The 21,403-nt window shown below is 36.2% G+C and overlaps 1 protein-coding gene across 1 annotated transcript in view; it reads right to left on the reverse strand.

Annotated features, from left to right (window-relative positions):
• Positions 1-2,078: 2,078 nt before the first annotated feature.
• Positions 2,079-21,403, reverse strand: part of CNTN6 (contactin 6) — a 320,429-nt gene continuing 301,104 nt past the window's right edge. Inside the window, exons 18-23 of the mRNA NM_001191459.2 lie at positions 19,459-19,693; positions 19,231-19,346; positions 17,234-17,420; positions 4,153-4,265; positions 3,210-3,378; positions 2,079-2,350 (exon numbers count right to left, since the gene is read on the reverse strand). Of these exons, the coding sequence (NP_001178388.1) occupies positions 2,244-2,350; positions 3,210-3,378; positions 4,153-4,265; positions 17,234-17,420; positions 19,231-19,346; positions 19,459-19,693 (927 nt within the window). The 3' untranslated portion in view covers positions 2,079-2,243. The remainder of the gene's footprint in view (positions 2,351-3,209; positions 3,379-4,152; positions 4,266-17,233; positions 17,421-19,230; positions 19,347-19,458; positions 19,694-21,403) is intronic.

Raw genomic sequence — 21,403 nt, forward strand, 5'->3', positions numbered from 1 at the left:
ATTGGAAATCTTTCCTAAATGTCAAAGGCACATGTATATCACAAAGAATATTTTCCTTGAATGGACTGATGGAACCACAACTGGTTTCATTCTTTGGCACCATTTTGTGTTGAATAAGAGAATTACTCATTTTTCTTGAAGCTGCTTTAGATTTTGACATACATACAGATTGAATCCGTTTTCATAATCTATTGAACACTTAAATTAGTAACTTATTTTGCTGGGGCTTTAGTTCATAGTAGCAGATGACAGCAGCTCTGTTTGTTAACAACTTGCAGTGTTGCATGCAACATACTCAACACTTGTGTACATTATGTCCTTTAACCCTCATAATAATGATATGAGAATGTTAAAAGATGTATCCAACATCACACCAAGAGTAGAGATTCAAATCAATCTAATCAAAACTTGCACTTTTTAATATTAATGCCAAATTATATTCTGAAAAATGTAGTATGGATGGATGAAAATATAAATGATATATTACATATTGAATAATACAAACATTTAATACCCCCATGATTATGAATTAAAATCCACCTACAAATGTATGTGTTGTTGATAAGAACTGACTTAGCTTTTGGATTCATACTCAAATGACCGTGCATCTAGTTCTCTTAATCAGCAAAAATGAAAATCTCATAGTATATCTGATGCTCATTATGACTATATCTCAGTCTCTACTATGGGAACCAGGACACAAATCTTATCTCTAACCAAGGTGAGAAAACCATTAAGACCATGTGCCATCACTGGTATGTGATCAATACAAATGTGTGTTGTTCAGGCAGCTGTGACTGTGCCAAATGATATTTTCAGTTGCTTGTTTATTTTGTTCCATCAAAGCACAGTCAGATCTTAAGGTGCAGGGATAATAAGGTTCATTGATTTTACTGCATGCTTGACATACTCCAGCAAGGAGCAAGTTCTGAACTGTGTAAAGTCACTGCCCATCTGCTGTTGATCAGGTATTTTAAGCAGTTCTAAAATATTTTGGAAATGAAAATGACAAAATCCAACTTTGGGGATTGTGTGATTTGAGAGTTGCAAGGAGAGTTTATATATTTTCAATGTAATTGAGATGTTGTACCATGTTAAGAAGGCAAAAAATAGTGTGTCCATTCCTCAGCTCTGCAGGACACCGAACCTAATTGACTGATAGCTAGAGTAGGCTGACAGCAGGACAAACCCATCAAGGCTGTTTGTGAGGGAAAGAGATGGCTGCTTAGAGAGGCAGAGGTGTTCTCATTAACCTTTCCTCCTCCTATACTTCTGTCTCCAGACTGTAAGATCCCAGGAATTGAGACCACTGACTTTCCCAGGTACCTCCAAGAGAAGAGTCAACCCACAGGAATCTTTCTAAAGCTTGGACAGTATAAAATTATATTTATAGTTGCAAAAAACATTGGCAAAAAAAAAAATTGACCAAAATGTCAAAAACTTTAAGTAATTCTGTCTCTGGATTTATTTATCATATAAAAATAAGGCCACACACATTGCTAACAGTTTGTAGTAATTACCTGAGAACTGTTCATGCACCCTCTTCCTTGGGATAATTCAGAATTGATTTTAAAATTAAACTTTGCTATGAGAAATTGCTTACTGGAGCCATTAGATTATTTTTGTTGGCTACTTTTTCCCTACTTTAATTTTTCTTTGCCAGAAAGCATTTTTTCTGCTATTTTTATTACCAAACCTGATACAAAAGTGAGTTGCAAATAACATCAAGTATATAGTTATGCTACTGGGTGCAAATATTTCTCTCCCAAGTTGATTCAGAGATAAAAGCACATCATGCTTTACAATAGTTGACATTTTTAAAGAATCCCTAGTATAAACAAACAATTATATTTTATTTCCAAAACTAGAGTCAAATTTTAAGTTACTGAACTAAATTGCTTAGAGCATATAAAATATGGACATCTTAGCTATGGAAAATGCAATTTCTTTCATATTGACCATCACTATCAAGAGATTTATATATACTCTCCATAGAAGCCACAGCAGTGACAACTTCATGCATTAATTCGGCACCTTCTGAATATATGTAATCATGTGTGAACACTAAAATTCCAAAGTGTTTAAAATTTCTTTATTTAATGTACCATATTAGATATTTACAAGATTTTAATAATATACATTTTTTATTTCCAAACAAGTATGCTTTTGAATGTTACCTTGTCACGGGGGCTTTTTTTTTTAACAGAATAATTTGCTTTTTTAAAAATGAAAGAGTTATGGTTTTATTCATCATATAAGTGGCTGAATAGCAAAACAACAAAAATTGTGATGACAACTGACAGGAAATGGATGCTAGGTTCTAAGACTGAAATGCCTCTGGAACTCAAACCTGCAAAATACAAAAATGAAACAAAATATATTGAGAAAAAGTAAAATCATTTGTTAGATTAATTCTTCATGAACCAAACACATACTATTATTTCTCTTTTAATACCACATTTATTATACTTGTTTCACTTAAATTGTGTTTAATTTTAGGAAGTGTTTTTAACCCTCTGATTTAGGATATCTGTTTTAAATATAAAAAGAAAAAAGAAAAATGCCTAAAATTGGCCAAGTCTGCCTAAAGGGCAGAATAGGATTGGCCAACATGTAGTGGCTGAGTTATACTGAGTCACATCTTTGGATAGATAAGTGAGTGATTCTTCTAAAGCAGAAATAATAACTTATTATTATATACTAAATCTGACTAATTGGTGTTACCTGCTTAGGATATCATGTTGAGAGGATTTGAAAGTACTAACTCAGCCCAGTATGAATGCCGTAGTTAATTAGTGATGTCTGCCATGAAAATGGCAATGGAGATGTACCTACACGTACATCACACTTGTTCTCCCTGCTCTGAGAAGCTTGCAGGTACCCAGGGAAAAACTGTCCAGTTTTGTGCCAACAGGATAAAGCATATACATACCAGTGACAGTTGTGAAGTGGTTTTTTTTTTTTTTTTGAGTTTCAAATAAGGAAACATATAAAACTGCTTGTCATATGTAAGCATGTTGGAAATTTGAGGGATTAAAGAAAATTGACTCATCACCTCTTGCTCACAATTGAAATAAATATGGAAAAAATAGACCTTTTTTTTTTCAACAAATATTTAAACAAAAATTGGAAAGATTCATAGAACCCAGATTTCATGCTGGCAGCTGTCTTTATTCAAAATCCACAACAGCAATGGTGATTCAACTTACTTGACATTTTTGGAATCCTAATTTCCTCACTGCTGCTTCCATCCCCACCATCACTAACTGTTCTTATTTCAATCAAGTAGTCCTCTTCAAAGGGAACCAGAAGCTCAGCAGATGTGTTGTTTGTTTCCAAAATATGAGTTTTACTCTGTCTGTTTTGCCGGTACAGAATCTGAATAAGATGATGAATCGTGTTAAATGGACATGTAGCTTCTTGAAGGTGCAGAAACTCTTACAAAACACTAGCACTGTGAGCCTTATACATGCCGTAGTCCTTGGATGGGAATATCTGGTCTGCACTTTTTCTTTAAATATGTTTGTTAAGAAAAAATATTTCCTTTTTGGCCAATGCTTCTAAAATCAGTATAGAGTTATCTTTATTAATTAAATACCTTGAGGCCATTATCTCTGGAGCTTGCTGTGGAAAGTTACTGATTAATTTGGACCCATTTCAAGTGTCTGGATACTATATGCATTTGTCAGCAGATGATGTTCTTTACCACTGATGGAAATGGTTTGTCTTGATATTTGATGATTGGATTGGATTTCTTTGTTGGATTTCTTTTATATTGCTGATAGATGATATCCTTCTGTAGCCTAAGTTCTAGAAATTCTACTTGAATATACTTTTTGATCTCATTGTCATCTCACATTTTTAATATCTAAATACACAATCATATTTTTTGAATACGGGTGAGTTGCTTGAAGAAAAAAATGTTGCATACTGTAAAGATTTATTTGTTATTGCTTCATGACACATTACTGACCTCACAGTATAAAATTTACCATGAAGAACTTAAAAGCAGTAATGCTAAATATTTTCAAAGCATTAGAACAAAGATTCCTATATTTCCACATGCATAAAATTTGTTTCTTATTTGGTTCTAACATTTATCATTACTTAGGCAGCTAAGTGATCTGTTTAAAGGAAAAACGGAATACTCACCTTGTAGCCTAACACTTCAGACTCATTTTCCATAGTTTTTACATGCTCCCAGTTTAGGCATAACTTAGAGTTTGTCAACTTCCAGGCAATGTTAGCTGGTGGTTGGCTTGGAGCTTTAAAAAGATAATCAAAGATCCAAATGAATATTAATTAGCTCATGGTTACTGTATGACCCAACAACATAAAAAGGAAAAATAAGTCCTGGATAATTAGCATAAAAGGAGGTAAAATGTTTTCAGTGTCATTTCAAATATCATATTAATTCTAATCAGAGGAAGTAAATTCATTCAAATTCCAGTCATTTGGAAATGTCTTTGTGACAAACATGAATTAATAATGGTATGCCGCATTTCCAGTATTAATTTAGTAATCGTTTCCGTTGAATTTGTTTACTATATGTAAATAGATGGAGGGCTCCTTTATCTAATGTTTAATTTGCCCATCAATCAATGAGCCTCTCAGACAAAATCAGGTTGCAAACTTTTTACATATATCAATACAGAGGTGTACATTCCTAGTAGTCCTTTACTTTTAATCTTGTATTAATTAGGACTCATTGACTATAAATAACGCAACCAACTCAAGTTGTTTTAAACAAAATATTAGCAATAGATTGTGAGGATATAAGGGACTCTCTTGGAATTCATGGCAAAATGCAACAGAACCTCAGAGGAACAAAAAATGTCTGAAAGCCAAGAGGTTCCTCTCTCTACCTCTCACAGTAGTGTTTGCTGCAGGCTAATCTTGCCAGGGACCACCTCTTTGCTCTGTCAGTATATGCAGCAGAAATCAAGACTGCCTACCTCATCTGAGATTTGAAACCTCCTTTGTTGAGAGATAGTTCAAGTTAGAATCTCCAGGTAAAAGCTAATGATTGGCTTAATTTGGCCATATTCTATTTTACCCTAATCCATTGTGGCTAGACAGTGGGAAAGACATATGACACTCAACACAGATAGAGCCAGTAGGAACCATGAAGAGGGAAAGTGATTACAAACTGGGTGATCATCCCAAAAGGTGTCTACCCTGAATCCGAACTGTGGTTTTAGTTCCCTGAGATTAATGTTTTCTGGGAGAAGGAAGGTGTGATGTTCAAGAAGACATATTTAGAATGAGCCTTCTAAAGTAATGGATCTCATCCAACTGAAAGATTTTACATACAAGAAAACTAGAGTCCAGGTCGAAAGTCTGCTTCTTCAAAACCATATAAATAATGAGTGCTTAAGCCCAGTCAGTATCCTGGTTTCTTGACTTTTAATCTAGGTTTCTTTATTTTTTCTGCATGACAACATACTGCTTCTCAAAGATTTGAGTCCATGTGATTATTTTTGAGATTTAAGAAACTAAAGAGATTAAATATAATTCAGCTGGATAGCAGAGGCAAAGATAAAACTACCCAGAAAGATGTTTTTGGCATCTTACTTGAATTTGTGAGGCTGAATGAGCATAATATTTAACTCATTATAACATTGATGGAAATGATTTCTTTTGGAGTTTTAACTCAATGGCTATTTAGTGTCTTATGTGCCGCTGGAAGAATTACAGGGTGTCACCCAACATTGCCTTATGATATATCTACTTGCCTTCTCTAAGCCCATGGAATGTCATACACCTAATCACTTATACCTCAACTGGCACATAGTAGAGAGATAAACGTTTCACCCATGCTCCCATGGGGCTTAGTTCATATATTTTATTATGAATTTTTTCCCACTGAATTATAGTTATTCATAGTTTCTTTAAATTTACTGAGAATGCATTACCAACCTCTAGCATAGTGGTTGGCATGTAGGCAGAGGCATATATATCATATATATATTGAATAAGTGACTGTGTAATAGATGGCTAAAGAAAAACCACTCAGGGTCCAATGTGATTTTCTCAGATCATGTAGATTATGCACTGGACTGTGAGCAGACACATAGGTGATACAATGTGGCAAATCTATTCATTATGCTATCCTACAATTGAGGCTAATTGACATGGTCAAACCTACAGAAATCCATATGAATTTATAAAATGAACATGCCAGGTGAATAAACCATGTCCTAGTACATTTCTTGACAATATAAGCCAAATAATAATTAAAAGCCTGAGAGTTTTGCATGTAGTAAGAATTCAGTGAAGAGGAACTAAAGAGCCTCTCGAGAAGGTGAAAGAGGAGAGTGAAAAGTTGGCTGAAAGCTCAGCATTCAGAAAACAAAGATCATGGCATCCGGCCCATCACTTCACAACAAATAGATGGAGAAACAGTGAAAACAGTGGCAGACTTTATTTTTCTGGGCTCCAAAATGACTGCAGACGGTGACTGCAGCCATGAAATAAAAAGACGCTTACTCCTTGAAAGAAAAGTTATGACCAACCTAGATAGCATATTAAAAAGCAGAGACATTACTTTGCCAACAAAGGTCCATCTAGTCAAGGCTATGGTTTTTCCAGTAGTCATGTTCGGATGTGATTGTTGGACTATAAAGAAAGCTGAGCACCAAAGAATTAATGCTTTTGAACTGTGGTGTTGGAGAAGACTCTTGAGAGTCTCTTGGACTGCAAGGAGATCCAACCAGTCCATCCTAAAGGAAAGCAGTCCTGAATGTTCATTGGAAGGACTGATGTTGAAGCTGAAACCAATACTTTGGCCACCTGATGTGAAGAGCTGACTCATTTGAAAAGACCCAGATGCTGTGAAAGATTGAGGGCAGGAGGAGAAGGGGACGACAGAGGATGAGATGGTTGGATGGCATCACCAACTCAATGGACATGAGTTTGAGTAAGCTCTGGGAATTGGCAATGGACAGGGAAGCCTGGCATGCTGCAGTCCTTGGAGTCGTAAAGAGTCAGACACAACTGAGCAACTGAACTGAACTGAACTGATGACAATGACTATAGTTTTTAACTGTTTTCCCTCATCTTAATTCAAAGTGCCCTTTCTAGTCTTTCTCAATTATGAAAGAGAGAATATAAAAATACTAACGCATATATATGGAATTTAGAAAGATGGTAACAATAACCCGGTGTACAAGACAGCAAAAGAGACACTGATGTATAGAACAGTCTTATGGACTCTGTGGGAGAGGGAGAGGGTGGGAAGATTTGGGAGAATGGCATTGAAACATGTAAAATATCATGTAAGAAACGAGTTGCCAGTCCAGGTTCGATGCACGATACTGGATGCTTGGGGCTGGTGCACTGGGACGACCCAGAGGGATGGTATGGGGAGGGAGGAGGGAGGAGGGTTCAGGATGGGGAACACGTGTATACCTGTGGCGGATTCATTTTGATATTTGGCAAAACTAATACAACTATGTAAAGTTTAAAAATAAAATAAAATTAGAAAAAAAAATTCTCACAAGATACCACAATTTTAATATCTAGTATACTCTTTGGCACATTTCTTTTATCTCTGGTCTTTAAACAAAGTACTAACCTTAACAACTTCATATAATCAATACAACAAAAATAAAAATTCATGTCTTTGATATCACTGGCAGTAACAGATTCTGAAGGTATTATCTATTGCTATGCCTTTTCTATTTGTTTGCATGTTTAGATAAAAAGTACTCCTTTTATACTATGAATCCATTGATGATGCTTCAGATTGAGAGAAAGAAGAAATGGCTTCTATTAAGTATATAGTAGTGATTGTGTCTCTGAGATTGGGATATTTGCATTTGTTTCCTCATCTACCATAACAGAAGTAAGGCATTCCATGGACATAAAATGAGAAACATTATATCAGGAATGAATTCATGGAATGAATGGCTAATTGTGTGGGTTATTGGGAATGCTTTACCCTTCATGCTATCTGGAAGGTGTAAAGAATTGGATTTTGAAGTCAGAGAAACCTGAATCTGTATACAGTCTCTTCCGAGAGGCCTGGTTTTCCAATTTTGGAATGAGACTAATATATCCTAGTTTATAAGACTTTTAGCTTCCATGAAATAAAATGAGAAATGTTCCTCCCTTGGTTAGTGGTACATAATAAATTGCTCAGTAATTGTTAACTCTCTTTCCTATTAGTATCCATTCTTCACTATGGTATTATGACATAGTCAGTTTTTCAATGGTGTTCAATGTGGATTGTTTCTAATAACACAATTCCAAAGTTTGCAAATGATTCATTTCTTAAATATAATTAGGGGTATTTTCAAGATTTCCCCTTCATAATTTTCTTCTTCCTTCAGTTTTTTATGTACTTTTTGAAAGGCAGAAAAAATTGGAAAGTCTCGGTAATTATCTGGAAAGTTCTCATAGTCCAGAGCTTTTCTTATTTTGTCCATGGGTGTGACTTCAATGTCTATGCCTTTTGTCTAGTATTGAGTTGGGAAAAAAAAGTTTGTTATTTCTAAAAGGTACTTCAGAAGGCCTTTAACAATTCTGGTTTCATGAGTTTGTTGTATTTACCTAAACTGGATTGTAGATATCTATGACAAAGTTGAAATTTCTATCACCTTGAAAAACCAAAATACTGTCACATGGATAATATAATACACATGCCATGTATGTTTATACCTAGTGGGTCACTGGTAAACTCAACAGCAAGCACTTTTCCAATCTTTTGAAAGAATTTTGCAGGCAATTTCCAAAGACTAAATTATTTTCTATTCATCAAATGACAGAGCAACATTAAACTAGCCCTCTGCAGCTCTAATGGCTTCCCTGTGATCAATTTTTCTGTAGATGGCATTTATATTCAACTGTAGTTCACACTGTGAACTCAATTCAAAAACAACTTCTTATGTTACACTTCTAAGTAACAGCATGGGGTTGACATTTGGGAGAGAGAGAAAGAACATAAGTGCAAGATGAAATAAAAGCTTAATGCTTCCTTTATGTCTAAATATGGATTGATTGCATTATTTACAACAAGAAAAAATTCAGTACAGAGTGCTAGTCAGTCAACATCAGGGGCCAAATTGAAGCAAAATTTGCAAACACTTTCTGTTACTGGGTCTGAATACTTCTGTCTATATAAGCAGTGCTTTTCCTCTCCCCTTTCCTCTTGAAATTGGTGTAAATATTTTTCTCCCTTTAGTTGTAAATCTAAATTTCTTTTAGTGATGTCTGTGTGAATCACAATATACTTGCAGTGGTCCTCAGTTGTCTTTTGGAAAGACATCATTTCAGTAAGCTACAATACTTAATATCAAACCACTGGTATTTATTTTAAAAATCCCATATTTAAATAAAAATTTACTTTTATTTAAAAGTCTGTCATCATCACCAGCAACAATAATAGCAAAGACTTCAGAAACTTTGCATATACTGTTCCTTCTATTTGGAGGTCTCTTTGTCCACTAGGTCTCTTTATTTTTTTAATGTTATGTATATCTCAGCCTCTTAATTTCTTCATAGTAGCTTTTCATAATTTATGATTATTTTATTTCACTTTTTCTTATTTTAATTTCCCTCCCCACTAAAGAGAAATTGCCTGAAGGCATATATCCTTTCTGTTTTAATCTCCTTTACTTACCTAACCCTGTTCATTGCTCATGGGAGGCACTACTTTCTTGAGTGAAAAACGGCTTTATCGTATTTCCAAAAATAAAAATAAAAAGGCTCAGTTTTCTGTTTATCCAATCAGAATAGGGAAAGATTTTGTTGAATGTGAGCTCTGCTTTCTCACAATTTAGAGTGGATGACCAAATATAAGATGGAAAACCTAAGCAGTGGCAGTGTGAATGTGTGATGCATGTAGATTACTACTTTTCAGAATTAATTTTGGTGTCATCTAAAGGGCATGGAAAATCAAGCTTAGACCCAGGGGTGGCATTTAAAATCAGAGCTGTCCTTGGTGTTTCATGAAAGCCATTTCTCATATTTTCTTTGCATGTTCTTCCATGACTCTTGAAGAAAATTTCTGCAACAAATTTATGAAAAGAAGGAAACTAGAAAGTAGATGAATTTTCCTACTTTAAGAAATGCAAAGGAAGTGAAATCACCTCTCAAGAAGAAATATAATAATATATGTTACCACATATTGAGCTCTCACTGTATGGCTGCCTCTGGGTCACCTCGCTGTACATTATATCCTTTAATGCTTAAAGAAAACTCTAGAAGAAAGTACAATCATCTCTGTTTTTTAGTTGAGAAAAGAAGTTCTGAGTCATTAAATAAATAGACTTCTCATACAGCTCATGGCTGAGCTGAGACTCACATTCAGTTATTTCACTCTGAAGTCTTTTTCTAGTTCTTTCCAAAAGTATCTCACAATAGGCCAAAGTTATGCAATCACTCAGAAAAAAAAATGCAAACATATTAAAGAGGAAATTTATAGATCAGTAGAAAAGATATTTATTTGGCTGTTTATAGGCATGATGGGGTCACTACAAACTAAGAGAGTACATAAAATCAGATAATCAAATTTTAAATGTTAGAAGATCAGTAAGTCTGATGCTGCTAGATGAGGAATGGGAATGGAAAGTAATTTGTGGACAGACTGTGAACAGACTGTGAAAGATCTCATACACCTTTCTCTAGTCTTTGTTTTCTGAAATAGAGGAGACAATGAAAATTTGAAATTAAAAGAGGATGTGATTCTATTTCAGGAGGAAAAAATCTCAAGGCAGTTTGAGGTTTGGACTGAAGATTTGAGAGTCTGGAGAGAGGGAGACACTATTTAGATGGTTAGAAGTGAACACTACACATTAGCACAATGTCCATGGGATCCAGAGATTCAGAGTCTATATTCATTGTATGCCAGTCCAACAAATGCCACAACAGAATTTTCTAAGCATACTTTTTTTTTTTTTGATCTAGGAATTAAAATAACATACTTCTTGATGTGCTTTAATAATTAAGATAACTATACTGAATATTAATACTAGGCTTAGGACTTAAACGTGCTCAGTGTTTTGTAACTGTGATTGGCAGAATAAGGGCCTCCCAAACATGTCCAGGTTCTGATTCCTCAAACCTGTGGATATCTTACTTTATATGGAAAAGGGGATGTTGCACGTATAATTATGTTGAGGATGTTGACACGGAGCAATAACCCTGGATCCTCTGGGTGGGTTCAGTGTGGTGAAAATGATGCTTCTGAAGGAAAGAGCCAGGGTCAGAGGAAATGTGAAAGGCAGAAGTAGAAGGTCTGAATCAGAGGGAGACTTGAAGATATCATGCTGTTGGCATTGAAGATAGAGGAAAGGACCACAAGGCAAGTGGTATGTGTTGTCTCCAAAAGCCAGAAAATTCAAGGAAACAAGTGCTGTTTTAGAGCTTCCAAAAGGAGCTCAGAAGCTTACCCAAAGCTTGTTTTCCAACCAGTGAAACTCATTTTTGATTCAACCTTTAGAAGTACATAATAACAAATTTATATTGTTTTAAAACACTAGGTTGTGGTAACTTGAATAGCAACAATAGAAGACTAAAGTAGTTTCTGTTAGATTTTCCAATGACAGTGATAAAGAATGTTGAAAGAATAAAATTAGAGATTTGATTGGTATTCAAATACAAAATGGAGTCTTGTAGAACCTTATTCTCAAGTCCTTGTTGGATATTTTGATAAAAGAGTTAATGCAAACAGGCTGGTGTAAGCAAACTTTAAGAAATATTGAAAGAAGATGCTCATGAAAGAAATTAGGAATTACAAGAGGTTTTATTCATTTTTTTTTTAATGAAAAAGAAGAGGGATGCTAAACTTCACTTTATACTTTCTGACTCTCATCTCACCAGATATATTCTAGCACTGTAGCACTTGGATAAAAGTACTCCTTGTTGATGAAATTGTTTTCAAAGGATATGTCTCACACTCTTTGATGAGGCTGATCTCATGTGAACACTCAGGCAAACCACCAATAAAGTTCTTGGCATTTAATCAATATTTCAGTCAAGCCCATTTGTAGGACCAAGTGGGTCAACTAAACACACCTCTTGCTACTGTGTCTAAAGCAAGTATTCTGCTTAAACACATAAGTAGGTTATCATTAACTATCATATGCTTGATTTAGGATGCATGAACCATCAAATTATTAAATTCAAGGTAAAGAAAAAACTTTTATTTATTTTTTTTTCTAATTTTATTTTATTTTTAAACTTAACATAATTGTATTAGTTTTGCCAAATATCAAAATGAATCCGCCACAGGTATACATGTGTTCCCCATCCTGAACCCTCCTCCCTCCTCCCTCCCCATACCATCCCTCTGGGTCGTCCCAGTGCACTAGCCCCAAGCATCCAGTATCGTGCATCGAACCTGGACTGGCAACTCGTTTCTTACATGATATTTTACATTTTTCAATGCCATTCTCCCAAATCTTCCCACCCTCTCCCTCTCCCACAGAGTCCATAAGACTGTTCTATACATCAGTGTCTCTTTTGCTGTCTCATACACCGGGTTATTGTTACCATCTTTCTAAATTCTATATATATGCATTAGTATACTGTATTTATGTTTTTCCTTCTGGCTTACTTCACTCTGTATAATAGGCTCCAGTTTCATCCACCTCATTAGAACTGATTCAAATGTATTCTTTTTAATGGCTGAGTAATACTCCATTGTGTATATGTACCACAGCTTTCTTATCCATTCATCTGCTGATGGACATCTAGGTTGCTGGTCAACCACTTGTAAAAGAATGAAACTAGACCACTTTCTAACACCATACACAAAAATAAACTCAAAGTGGATTAAAGATCTAAACGTAAGACCAGAAACTATAAAACTCCTAGAGGAGAACATAGGCAAAACACTCTCCGACATACATCACAGCAGGATCCTCTATGACCCACCTCCCAGAATATTGGAAATAAAAGCAAAAATAAACAAATGGGACCTAATTAACCTTAAAAGCTTCTGCACATCAAAGGAAACTATTAGCAAGGTGAAAAGACAGCCTTCAGAATGGGAGAAAATAATAGCAAATGAAACAACCGACAAACAACTAATCTCAAAAATATACAAGCAACTCCTACAGCTCAACTCCAGAAAAATAAACGACCCAATCAAAAAATGGGCCAAACAACTAAATAGACATTTCTCCAAAGAAGACATACAGATGGCTAACAAACACATGAAAAGATGCTCAACATCACTCATTATCAGAGAAATGCAAATCAAAACCACTATGAGGTACCATTTCACACCAGTCAGAATGGCTGCCATCCAAAAGTCTACAAATAATAAATGCTGGAGAGGGTGTGGAGAAAAGGGAACCCTCTTACACTGTTGGTGGGAATGCAAACTAGTACAGCCACTATGGAGAACAGTGTGGAGATTCCTTAAAAAACTGGAAATAGAACTGCCTTATGATCCAGCAATCCCACTGCTGGGCATACACACTGAGGAAACCAGAAGGGAAAGAGACACGTGTACCCCAATGTTCATCGCAGCACTATTTATAATAGCCAGCACAAAACTTTTATTTTTAAGGTGATATATGTGTGTAATCTGTATGCAGGTCAGGAGGTAACAGTTAAAACTGGACATGGAACAACAGACTGGTTCCAAATAGGGAAAAGAGTACATCAAGGCTGAATATTGTCACCCTGCTTATTTAACTTATATGCAGAGTACATCATGAGAAGTGCTGGGCTGGATGAAGCACAAGCTTGAATCAAGATTGCTGGGAGAAATATCAATAAACCTCACATATGCAAATGATACCACACGTATGGAAGAAAGCGAAGAAGAACCAAACAGCCTCTTGATGAAAGTGAAAGAGGAGAGTGAAAATGTTGGCTTAAAGCTCAAAACTCAGAAAAATAAGATCATGGTATCTGATCCCATCACTTCATGGCAAATAAATGGGGAAACTGTGACAGACTTTATTTTGGGGGGAACTCCAAAATCACTGCAGATGGTGACTGCAGCCATGAAATTAAAAGACGCTTACTCCTTGGAAGAAATTTATGACCAACCTAGACAGCATATTAAAAAGCAGAGACATGACTTTGCCAACAAAGGTCCATCTAGTCAAGGCTATGGTCTTTCCAGTAGTCATGTATGGTTGTGAGAATTGGACTATAAAGAGAGCTGAATGCCGAAGAACTGATGCTTTTGAACTGTGGTGTTGGAGAAGACTCTTGAGGGTCCCTTAAACAGCAAGGAGATCCAACCAGTCCATCCTAAAGGAGATCAGTCCTGAATATTCATTGGAAGGACTGATGCTGAAGCTGAAACTCCAATACTTTGGCCACTTGATGCGAAGAACTGACTCACTTGAAAAGCCCCTGATGCTGGGAAAAGACATAGGGCAGGAGGAGAAGGGGACGACAGAGGGTGAGATGGTTGGATGGCATCACCGACTCAATGGACATGAATTTGGGTAAACTCTGGGAGTTGGTAATGGACAGGGAAGCCTGGGGTGCCGTGGTTCATGGGGTTGCAAAGAGTGGGACATGACTGAGTGACTGAACAGACTAATATGTGTGTGTGTGTGTGTGTGTGTGTGTGTATTTATATAGGTGGCTCTCTGTGTATCTCTGGGTTCAACATTAGCAGATTCAAACAATTTAAGATTGAAAATATTTGAAAAAATTCAGGAAGTTTTAAAAAACAAAATTTTAATTTGCTGTATGCTATTAATAATAATTTACATAGCATTTACATTGTATTAATATTTGCAACTATCTATGTAACATTTCGGAGAAGGCAATGGCACCCCACTCCAGAACTCTTGCCTGGAAAATCCCATGGATGGAGGAGCCTGGAAGGCTGCAGTCTGTGGGGTCTCTGAGGGTCGGACACGACTGAACGACTTCACTTTCACTTTTCACTTTCATGCATTGGAGAAGGAAATGGCAACCCACTCCAGTGTTCTTGCCTGGAGAATCCCAGGGACGGGGTAGCCTGGTCGGCTGCTGTCTATGGGGTCGCACAGAGTCGGACACGACTGAAGTGACTTAGCACCAGCATGTAACAATTACATTGTTTTATGTATATATAAGTAATCTAGAGGTGATTTAAATATACAGAGGCTGTGTTAATATGTGGATAATATGCAAATTCTATGATATTTTATGCAAGGCAGGTAAGCATCTGTAGATGCTCCTGGAACCAATCCCCATTGGATACTAAAGGACAATTGTATATGTATGTGTATATAGATGTATGTACATGATCTTAAATGTATACTATGTGTATATCTAGATCTTTTTGCTAATTAGTTTATTGTTTGAGTCTCAGCCCACCTTAAACTGGCCAATGGAATTAAAGTAATACAAGATGGTTGGCTTGAGTATTGTGTCACCAACTACACTAGAAAGCCTGTTAGTTTGTCACAGATCTGTCAGGTAAGAGAGGTTTATTTGATACTACATTTCCACATTTCTAATTACCCTTGATTCTGCCTGAGATAGAAGCTGAATTATACACAAGAGTTTTGTGAGTTTGGCATCTCTCAATCAGCTATAAAGAAATGTCTGGGCAAACCTCTGATTGATTGGAGATTTCCATCAGATTTTCAGATTAACTGAAAGAGACTAGACTCCATAAGGGCCGTAGAAGCAAATAGTTCATACAGGTATACAGCAATGACTTCACCAACCCAGTCAATATAGAGTAAATCAGGAAGACAAATTGAACCACATCTTTAGCTAGTCAGTTCTAGAAAATTACATATGACTTAGTCTACATCAAAGTAGAGGATTGAAGGAGAACTGGTTTAAGAGTTGTTGATCCACACAAACTCTTCCATTAAAATGGACTGATAGTGGAGGGTTTTGTTTGTCTCTTTGTTTCCTGCTTAGCAGTTTCACAGCACTTTGTATTTTCCAGTGTGCTCCTATAATCACAACCTCATTTGTGCCTTACTGGTAATTTGAGAAAACAGTGAGGGCAGAAGACGTTTTCATTTAACAGTTTAGAAAATTAAAGCAGAAAATGAAATGCTTTATCCTGTACCAGGTCATGAGTCAGTGAAGTACATAGAATTAGAACACAAGTCTCTAGCTACTGGCTGGTGTTATGGACACAAGTGGATAATATATCCTATAATCAAAGACTTATTAACTGAGATGATTCCCAAGTTCATTTTGGACATGACCAACTTATCTATATGGAAAAGAACTTTGATTTTCAAACTTTTTAAACCATCTATTCATTCCCAATACACAGGACACAAAGAATACAGTATTTAATGGCTTGTTCTGTTTTTTCCTGTTTGTTAGTAGCAGTGCGTTCATGTCTTAGTCATTTTCCAAATTTCAGCAGCTATATTTGTTACTCTTTTTCATTGGAATTAAGAGACCAAAGAGTGTGTTTCAAAAAGCCTGTTTACACAAATAGTTTATGTTTATCTACAATATATAAGAAATACATAAGTATTATTCACTTATAAAAAGAATAAATTGCAGTTCTTACTAAGCCGTATCTGATCAGACAATTCCCTGTTTACTACTTTGACTCATATTATGGAATGTTTGTGCAGCACCAGACTCATTCATAGGACAAATGCAGCAATAGTCAACTATTAATCCTTTATTCAGTAGGTCCTATCTTTGTGAAAAATATTTAGTTTATTGTTAAGAGAGAGAAAAAGAGCAGAAGAGTTAATTCTTGGATTTCAGAGGCTTTCCAGTAATTTGCAGTGATATAATATCATAGAAGGAAAGATCTAGGTATCTGACAGTGCAGGAATCACATCAAGACTCAAATGGTAAGACAAACAAAAACAAACAAAAAACCTATTTAATAAGCATTTACTAAAGTATGTGTGGGACACTTTCTATTATGTATCTCTTTCAATCTTGAACAAGGCCCAGTGAGAAAATCAGTACTATTTATTCTTCACTTTACAGATGAGGATATTGAAACTAAAAGATTAAATTAACCACTTAACATCCCCAGAATGGGAGGTCAGATTTTGAACCCAAGTTGGAAGAGGACATCAAAGACATTGTATTCTTTGTCTTTCATCTATATACTTAAAATATTTTCTCTTTTGCAACTCCAGAAAGATCAGAACAGTTCATTTTGGTTGTTATCAGAAAGTTTCAACAACTATCCAGATTTATAGGCCAAATCCACTGATCAAATAAAGCAATCAGTAAAATGATGAGGTGGGATGAATGACATTGAAATTGAGCAATAAAATACTTCTTATTGGAGGTGAATTGTGGTCCCTACAGTGTGATGTATACTTACGGGACTTCTTGGTGGTAACGTTGACTGGAGGGCTTGAGGGCCCTGTCCCGGCAGTGTTATAAGCTCTCACAGAAGCAAAGTAGACGGTGTTAGCTTTCAGGCCTGTGATATTTTTGGTTGTGATGTTTCCACTGACCCTGATTTTGCCAATCATGGATTCTTTGGAATCATCTGTCCAGTATAAAACCTGCTCATTAAAAACATAAAATAAGCAATTTATTGTTTCCTAATAACTGCCAGCCACAGTGGTGTATGGGAAGAAGTCAGGAGCACAAATGAGAGGATATTTTTCAATTAAAATGGTTATACAATGAAAACAAAATAATCAAAGTCCAAAATTTATATGGAAGAAATTTAAAAAAATATGAAATCACAATGGAAATGAGAAAACCTATTTTTTATCACAATAAAATATTTCATGAAATATCTAAAAGGTAACAGCTTTATCCCCCCCCACCAAAAAAAAAGTAAAAAGTGAAAGTGTTAGTCACCCAGTCATGTCTGACTCTTTGCAACCCCATGGACTGTAGCCCACTAGGCTCCTCTGTCCATGGGATTCTCCAGGCAAGAATACTGGAATGGGTAGCCATTCTCTTCTCCAGGGGATCTTCCCGACACAGGGATCGAACCCAAGTCTTCAGCTTTGCAAGCAGATTCTTTACTGTCTGAGCCATCAGAGCTGAAGCCTCAGGTATACAGTAGTAAGTTAGAACAAAATAAGAGTCATACTTTCAATGAAAGACTCACATTATGATGTTTTGCTATTGACATTTCTTCCAGAGTTCTTTGAGTCACAGATGAATTATTAATTCAGCATATACTGATCCCTTCCTATACATTAGCACTGTTTTAAGCAAATTGGAAAAGACAAGAAAGCATAAGGCGTGCCTTTGCACCACTTATAATCTAGTTAAGATGTTAGAGCACATATGTGAAAAGAAAGCAGAGGATGCATCTGCCGAAAATCATATGGAAATAAATGCTATAAGACTTTGAAGACACATAAAACCAGAAAATTATCAGATAAGAGTTCAAAGAGCAGGGGAGAGTAGAGATGATCTTTGAGAAATAAATAGGGTTCACTTAAGAGGTATGGCCTTCTAGGACTGGAGTGGTAGAGGCACCTACAGAAAGTAGAACTTTCTGTTTGGACAACATGGTTCTTATAAAAGGAGAAAAAAGAATAAAGGCAAAATCCTACTTTCATTCTAACACCAAAACAAAGAAAACCTTGTTACTCATTTTTGAATCATTAGATTTGCAAGTCAAAGAAGAGTAATTGATTAATAAGTCCCATCTATTAACTTTGTGAGAATGAAAGACTGTAAGTTTGAAATGATTTGTTTCACTCTATATAGACTATAAAGGCAGATTAGGAGAATGCAAGCTTTATCTTGTCACATAATTGCCTTTTCCAAGATGACTAACTTTTTTCAAGTAATGCTCCAGTTCAGGATTAGGTTTCCCGGTAAGATTCGTCTATGGTTTAACATCACTAAAGATTAAATGCTTATTTCTCCCCAAGAAACAAACATGACTGTAGCTTGGATAATTAAATAAGATAATCACCTAATGACTTTTAAAATTCTACCATTTGTTAATTTACTTGCTTAGGATCACCTGGAAAGATCCTCTTCATTAATTCCCCTCTGTAGCTTTAGACCCACACTATCTTATATTCAGGGTTTCCTGGGTTGGCTCAGTGGTAAAGAATCCACCTGCAATGCAAGAGATGCAGGAGACACAAGTTCTTTCCCTGGGTCAGGAAGATCACTTGGAGGAATAAATAGCACCTCACTCCAGTATTCTTGCCTGGGAAATCCCATGGACAGATGAGCCTGGTGGGCTACAGTCCATGGGGTCACACAGAGTCAGACACAACTGAGCACAGAATAGCGCAACTTATATTAAGGACTAGATTGGTAGTATAGGATTGTTGAACAGAGCTATTGCTAGCTGGCATATTCAGAGTGCAGAGTGAAATTATTGTGGATTACCTCATAGCCCAGAACTCTTCCAGTGTTTCTATTCCAGGCAATAGCATTCCATGAAACCTCCATTTCTGAAGCAGAAAAGCTTTGAACAGAAGTTCCCCTTGGGGCCAGTTGAGGTTCTACCATCCAGAGAAAGACACAACCATCTTAAGCCGAGTGGTTCATAGAAAACAAATGCAAAATATACATACAGTCTCAAAGAGGACAATTCCAGTATTGACTACAACTTACCATCTTCCCCAGAATAGATAATGGATGCAGTACTCAGGGGTCCTTCTCCTTCCTTATTATATACACCCACTTTGATTTCAAAGGGAGAGAGAGGGATGATGTTTTCATTTCTGTAAATAAACCTTGATGACTCTACAGATGGTACTCTTTCCTTGGTCCAGGTTGTCGAGCCTACTGGCCGCAGCATGACGATGTATCCAAAGTCCTCTCCATTCTGTAGTTCTTCTGGAATTGACTTGGGCAGAAGTGATCAGTCACTGAGTATTTACAAAAATATTTTGTATAGCTATTATAATATTGATTGATTATTTGGCATATCTTTTATAGAGATAAGATGGATATTTACACTGATTAATGAAGTTATTTAAAAAATAAAATTTCTATTGGGAATGCCAATTAGAAAAATGATCCCAATTAAAGATACTCAGATAAATAAATGAAAAATTTAAATGGAAATGTAAAACAGGTTTTACATGCTTATATCACCTTCCCTCCCTGCTGCTACCTCTTGGCAACCACAAGTCTGATCTCTATGTCTGTGAGTCTGTTTATGTTTTGTAGATAGGTTTATTTGTGCCATATTTTAGATTCCACATGTAAGTGATATCATGATAGTTGAATTTCCCTTTTTGAACTACTTCACTTAGTATGATAATCCCTAGTTGCATCATGTTGCTGCAATGGGCATTATTTTGTTCCTTTTATGGTTGAGTATTATTTCATTATATATATATATATATATATATACATACACACACACACACAAAGAAGATGCATACACACACACACACACATACTCGCCACATATTCTTTATCCATCAGAATCTCTGAATGCTTTAAGTCCTCTCCATTATGGAATTTGAATATGATACATAGGTGTTTGGGGGCAATAATAAATAAACTTAGAGCAAGCAATAAGTAGAAAAAGTACAGTAGCAGGACGCTGAGGCAGTGGAAGCTAAGAAAAAATTGAGGCTGTAAATTATACAGAGAAGAGACAGAATTTAGCTGTTAGTCAAGTAGAAAACTGGATGTAAAGTAAATGGGAAGAACTGAAGGACGAGCAGGAGGGACTGTTGGAGCTGGGGCTGGATTATCAGAGTCGCTGACAGCACTGGACAATTTTTCAGTTCTTCATTTAATCTGTCTGCTTAGCTACTGAGACTGTTTTCCATTCTCAGTATTTCTCAAGTAGCTTTAAAATCAGTTCAGTTCAGTTTAGTCACTCAGTGGTGTCCAACTCTTTGCCACCCCATGGGCTGCAGCACATCAGGCTTCCCTGTCCATCACCAACTCTTGGAGCTCACTCAAACTCATGTCCATCGAGTTGGTGATGCCATCCAACCATCTCATCCTCTGTCATCCCCTTCTCCTCCTGCCTTCAATCTTTCCCACCATCAGCGTCTTTTCCAGTGAGTCAGTTCTTCACATCAGGTGGCCAGAGTATTGGAGCTTCAGCTTCAGAATCGGTTCCCTCCAAAGAATATTCAGGGCTCATCAAGAGGCTCCCACTTTCTGCCTTTAGAGTGGTATCATCTGCATGTGAGTTTGTTGATATTTCTCCCAGCAATCTTGATTTGAGCTTATGCTTCATCCAGCCCATCATTTCACATGATGTACTCTGCCCATATAAGTTAAATAAGCAGGGTGACAATATACAGCTTTGATATACTCCTTTCCCAATTTGGAACCAGTCTGTTGTTCCATGTCCAGTTCTAACTGTTGCTTCTTGACCTGTATACAGATTTCTCAGGAGGCAGGTAAGGTGGTATGGTATTCACATCTCTTTTAAGAATTTTCCACAGTTTTTTGTGATTCACACAGTCAAAGGATTTGGTGTAGTCAAACAGAAGTAGATATTTTTCTGGAATTCTCTTGCTTTTTTAATGATCCAACAGATGTTGGCAATTTGATCTTTAAAATAAATCCGTATTAGTCAAGATGA

The sequence above is a fragment of the Bos taurus genome, chromosome 22 (assembly GCF_002263795.3).
Source record: "Bos taurus isolate L1 Dominette 01449 registration number 42190680 breed Hereford chromosome 22, ARS-UCD2.0, whole genome shotgun sequence".
NCBI lineage: Eukaryota > Metazoa > Chordata > Mammalia > Artiodactyla > Bovidae > Bos > Bos taurus.